The 5,271-nt window shown below is 39.2% G+C and overlaps 1 protein-coding gene across 1 annotated transcript; it reads right to left on the reverse strand.

Annotated features, from left to right (window-relative positions):
• Window positions 1-592: 592 nt before the first annotated feature.
• Window positions 593-3,964, reverse strand: LOC109531926 (lipoprotein lipase-like). The gene is made up of 4 exons (XM_019896463.1): window positions 3,851-3,964; window positions 2,787-2,993; window positions 2,122-2,301; window positions 593-967 (listed from the first exon to the last, which is right to left on the reverse strand). Exons 2-4 carry the CDS (start codon window positions 2,877-2,879, stop codon window positions 593-595), a joined length of 648 nt encoding a protein of 215 aa, XP_019752022.1. The 5' UTR covers window positions 2,880-2,993; window positions 3,851-3,964.
• Between the last annotated feature and the right edge of the window lie 1,307 nt (window positions 3,965-5,271).

Raw genomic sequence — 5,271 nt, forward strand, 5'->3', positions numbered from 1 at the left:
ACACTTGTGTATGGAAAAACTCGAAATTGAGCATGAATATCTTTTTTAGGCTATTTTTTTGTGTTGGACCTAATTAGAATATGTGGGTAAAATACACTTTTTAAACACATTGTAAAGGTATTTGAACATGAAAAAAAAAAAATCAAGCATTGAATTTATAAAAAACATTGTTTGTATTGGAGTCTCTGTGCGTTAGATGTGCCTTTAAGAGGCGGGGCCTTCTGAAATGGTGTGTGACATCAACAAGTCTGCAAGTGAGTGTCGAGGCGTGAGCTGTGGCTGACAGCAGCAACCACGTGAGTGAGTGCATTCGGTTTATTTGTTCAGTTGTCCACTATGGGTCTCCTTTCCCACACGTGAGGGCATTAGAGAAAGTAAATATACAGTAAAAACTTCTGCTTAAAACAGTGATTCTTAAAAGTGTAGTATGCAGGCTCCCTCTAGTGGTAAGAGAAGAATCACTGAATCCAATGTTCGACCAATGCATAACATAACGGTTATCTTCAACTTTTTATTCATCCTGTTCAGTGTACAGTATATACGTGAAGTAAAGCTCAGTTGTATTTAACTTGAAAGAACAATACATTTGCATTCATCTTTTATAACTGGTTTGTTTTAATATATTTCGGTACAATTTCAGATCATTAAGTGCAGCGTTAATGTTCAAAATCTGCATAGCGGCTGACGATAATATTGTTGTTTTATTATTTGTTTTATATTTATTATTATTTTTCGAAGAACACCTGAGAGATGTAAATGATGAAACATTATACCTTACATTGTGCGATTGAGTATATTGAACTCCTGAACGGCTATATCCGCATGAATAAGTAGTAATGGACATGTTCGGTTTACCTGTGATCCTGCTGATCTTGTGGTCGGTGAGGTACCCCGCAATCCCGGCCACGTGCGCCCCCAGACTGTAACCCAGCAGGTGGATCTTGTCCCAGGGAAGCTGCAGTTCTTTCTGAAGGGGTCACGACAGCAACAACCGACAAACAGACTACACTTAATATACTCGCACACTTACATGAGGATTAGAAACTAATAACTGGCATTAAGTACGAGGTCCGAAAGGCCCCGTGGCTACTTGTGTTTACAAGCTTTACTGTTGTTCGGAATGTAATTGGGGATTAAAGGAATTGAGTAGTCTGCCCAAAAAATATAAACTTCCACTAAGGAGTCATGCAAAAGTAAGGGGAGAAAAAAAAAATAAATTCCAGTCATTGCTGGAACATTTTTGAAAACGTATGTCACGCTTAACGAAAAAGTGATCCTTGTAAAAGAGGCTTGTAAATAGTCTTTAGAGGAAAATCACAAGATGCAGAACAACATTTTAAAGCACAGCGTCATTAACTAATAATTGGTCACATGAACATAATCTGTTGTAATACTTGGAATGTCAACGCTGGTCCATTATTGCGATATCTTACAAGTCTGCTCATCTTCAACCAGCATTAACGTGCTAAAGTTGTGCTAGCTGTGCTAAAAAGTGAATTAACAGCACTTTAGTTCTTTTAACGTTTGATAGATTTCTTGGTAATTGCCACATAATTAAAAAAAAAAAGGTACAATCCAGTTGTCTTCCATTGGTGAAATTTACTTTCAGTTGTGCTATTTAAGTCACATTGCCCCCACCCGATAATTCAAAGAAATGGTTTGTTTATTTTACAATACTGTCCGTGAACCTTGATGTAGCCTGCTAACATAAAAAAACAAGCACAAATATATACTCTCCACTGTGACTTTTGAAAAGTGCCTCTATTTATTTTCTTTTCTGCCATTTGAGTCACAATGGAAAGCATCCTTTCTGGAAAAAAAAAATATAGTAAAATGGTACATCAACCGTACTGAATGTTCTTCATTTCATTGTATTAGATTGATGGCCCACCAAGGCTTTTTCTAAATAGAAATATTTTCTCAAATTCTGACTTTACTCTTATGTTAGTCTAGTTTTTGTTTTTTGCTGGTAGGTCAATTATCTCATTGCGAGGTACAGTATGTAAGGTCCTTTTTAAACCAAAGGGTCCCAATTCAAAAAAATAAAAAACAAACCCCCACACTATACATTCATTAGGTGATTTCATGTTCATCCACGTTTTAATACACTGGTTATCTCACTTGTATCCAGGTAACAAATTTGGCCACGTCTCGGCCCGCCAACTTGGTGTAGGCTGCGGAGGTTGAGTAGTGCTGGTTAGCGCGCGTCAGCCAGTCCACCACGATCACGTTGGCGTTGGGTACGCGCTCGTACAGAGCCGACACCAGTTTGGGCACCCAGCTCTCAAACATGCCTGTTACCTACATCGTATCAACACACACACATGCAAGAGTGAGGTCAGCTGGCTAGTGGTTGGATTGATTTCCAAGTGGCAATATGCAATCATGTGTCATTTGGTTTACAATGAATTCCAGTTTAAAATGGGGGAACACCTCCCCAAAGGTAAGAATCTGCAGACAAACATTTTTTCCTGTAGCAGCACTTGTGAAGTAAATAAGGTGGTCCATATACGTGGCATAAATAGATCTTTTTGGCTCTACATTTCCTCACAACTGCAGTTGACTAGCAACCAGTCCAGGGTGCACTCCCTCGCTCACTCAAAGCCAGCTAGGATAGGCTCCAGCTCACCCATGACCCTAGTGAAGATAAATGCCGTAGAAAATGGATGGATTTCCTAACAAACCTCACCAAACAGCAATCCATCCAGTCAGGCGGCATTCCAAATAAAACCTCATTCCACATGTCGGGGGGGTAAAGAGGTGTTTTGTTGTGAATGTGCACGTACCGTCCAGCCATGGATGATGACAAATGTCTGCGTCTGCGCATTGAACTTGCACTCCTGGATGGTGTCGGGCCTCCCGGCCACAATGTAGCACATGTCATCATCTGGAATGTCGGCCGAGCGCAGGGAGAATTTGGACACGATGTCTGTGTAATCCGTGAGCCACTCGGTGGTGGTGACAGGCGGGGGGGGGGGGGACGCTGCCGTTCACTGTTGTAACACATGCAGACACACTAATATGAGAGGTCATAGGGGCACAAAAGACCTGCACAGTGTATGATTAATCAGGTCCAATCCTATTTTTTTTTTTTTTTAGTCATGCTTACATACTTTCTAGTTTTTTTTCTCTCTCTCTTGAAAAACACGACAAAAAACATCTATTGCCACTAAATATGTCTCCCTTGATCATCTTCATTTTTACATTTAGCTCGACATGGAGATACATAAAACAAAGACTATGTCGCCCCCTTTTGCATTTCAAGCACACCTCCTGCACAGAGCAGGTTTAAATAGACGAACTATAAAATTACGAAACTAAAGAGATGGATTTCTTTATTAACAAATTTGAACAAAAATCAACTAGATTCGGTAGTTTTTCGTAATTGTGTTCATTAAAGAATAGCAGTTTTAGTAGCTTTTAAGTGAAAACGGTTTATTCATTACTTAAAAACCATCCCTGTATTATTGTGAGATACCCTTTATAGGTTCCACGTAATCCTAATCTGTAAAAGGCAAAAGCATTATGTTGAGTGTGTGTGTGTGTGTGTGTGTGTGTGTGTGTGTGTGTGTGTGTGTGTGTGTGTGTGGTCGCGCGCGCATGCGTGTGGATGTTTTCCTTATGATGATCTTTTTTTTTTACATGAAGGGTTTCAGGGTCTTTACTAAATGCCCACATGGAGGTGACTGGTTGAGAGGCTTTGCAGAACTGCAGCCGTTTACTTTCTCAACATAATGGTGGCAAACATCAATTAAGCAACACATCAGATATTTAATTAATTATCTGGCTACAATATTACGTTTGGTGAAAAAGGAAATTAAAAGTACTGTGTTGATTTTGTCGCTCTTACCAAACACAGAGTTGGTGGTGAGTTCAGGGTCCGAACAAAAAATGGCAAAGATTTTCCCCAAAAGTATCCAAGCAGTGAAAAAACGTATGTTTTCTTTTCCCATATTATTGCAACGTTGGTCCTGTGAGGTGTCTTGAGTAGTTTCGAAGATGGCTATCCGACTTTTAAAATAGAAATGTCGTGGCGTAGTATACGCACGGAGTAAAGTTTCTTTAGGGTCTGCCACGGTTGGCGCTCCAAGTTATCTTAAAGAGTATCTTATTTGCATATTACAAGCTGATTGGATGTCGGTTTAGAGGCGGGGTTTCCCTCGGGTCTCCAAGAACGGTTGACCATTCACTCAGTTTGAAAAAACTGTTGGGTAGAGTACACTAAAATATTTATATATAGTATATTAAATATATAATGATCTTCTCTACCTCCACCCCTTCACACACACACACACACACACACACACACACACACACACACACACACACACACACACACAATCATGAGAGTTGTGCGCATGAAATATACAGTAAGCAGGTGCATTTCATTAAATTTCACAAAAGTTATTAATTTTTTTAATATATCGAGATACATATCGAATCATCTTTTATTGGCGACAGATATCTAAAAATGTATGCCACATTTACAGTACCGACAAGTTCATTCAAATGTATGTAAAATAATAACATTGCATCATACCCGCTCAAACTGAGTCCAAACCAATTGAATCATTCCACTTTCAAATCGAACCACACTTGAATCGTTTAACACACCAACGGTATTCAATCATCTTTTTTTGTGGAGATGCACACCCCTAATATATATACAGTACGTGTACACATAAAACAGTACTGTATAACGATTACCTGGCTTAGAGGTTTTCAGGATCTGGTCAAAATATTAGGTTTTAATATCATAAGCCTGCATTACTGTATTTGTAGTTCCTACAAAGCCGTGACACATACGATCATGTTAAATAAGTCATAAGGGGTCTTGATCTTGCATTTATCGTGAGTTCTTTAAGTTTATTAGATTAATTTTACATAAAACATAAATTCAGTACCAAAGTATAAAAGTGTTGCGAAAGAATGATCACGCAAAAAGTATCTTTCAAAATATAACAAGTGCTTAAAAACCGTTTTCCTTACAGCATGGCCTTGATTCGATTTGATATGAATCATGTGGATTAATAAAGGCAGCAGGGACCTCTGGTGTTAAAACCACACAGTGCAGTGATGAGGAAGCAACAACACAACACAGATGCTCATTACATCATGTTAGATGAAAAGTCTGTTTGCACACAGCAGCGACGTCATCAAAAGCGATGAACACCGATGTGCGGGATAGGACGAGGTGCTCGAACGAGACCATGTGTCGGACTTTTATGATCCATTTCATGCCTTTGTGGGAACCGCCATTCATCTTATCAT

Source organism: Hippocampus comes, unplaced genomic scaffold, assembly GCF_001891065.2.
Source record: "Hippocampus comes isolate QL1 unplaced genomic scaffold, H_comes_QL1_v1.1 scaffold22, whole genome shotgun sequence".
NCBI classification, from domain to species: domain Eukaryota; kingdom Metazoa; phylum Chordata; class Actinopteri; order Syngnathiformes; family Syngnathidae; genus Hippocampus; species Hippocampus comes.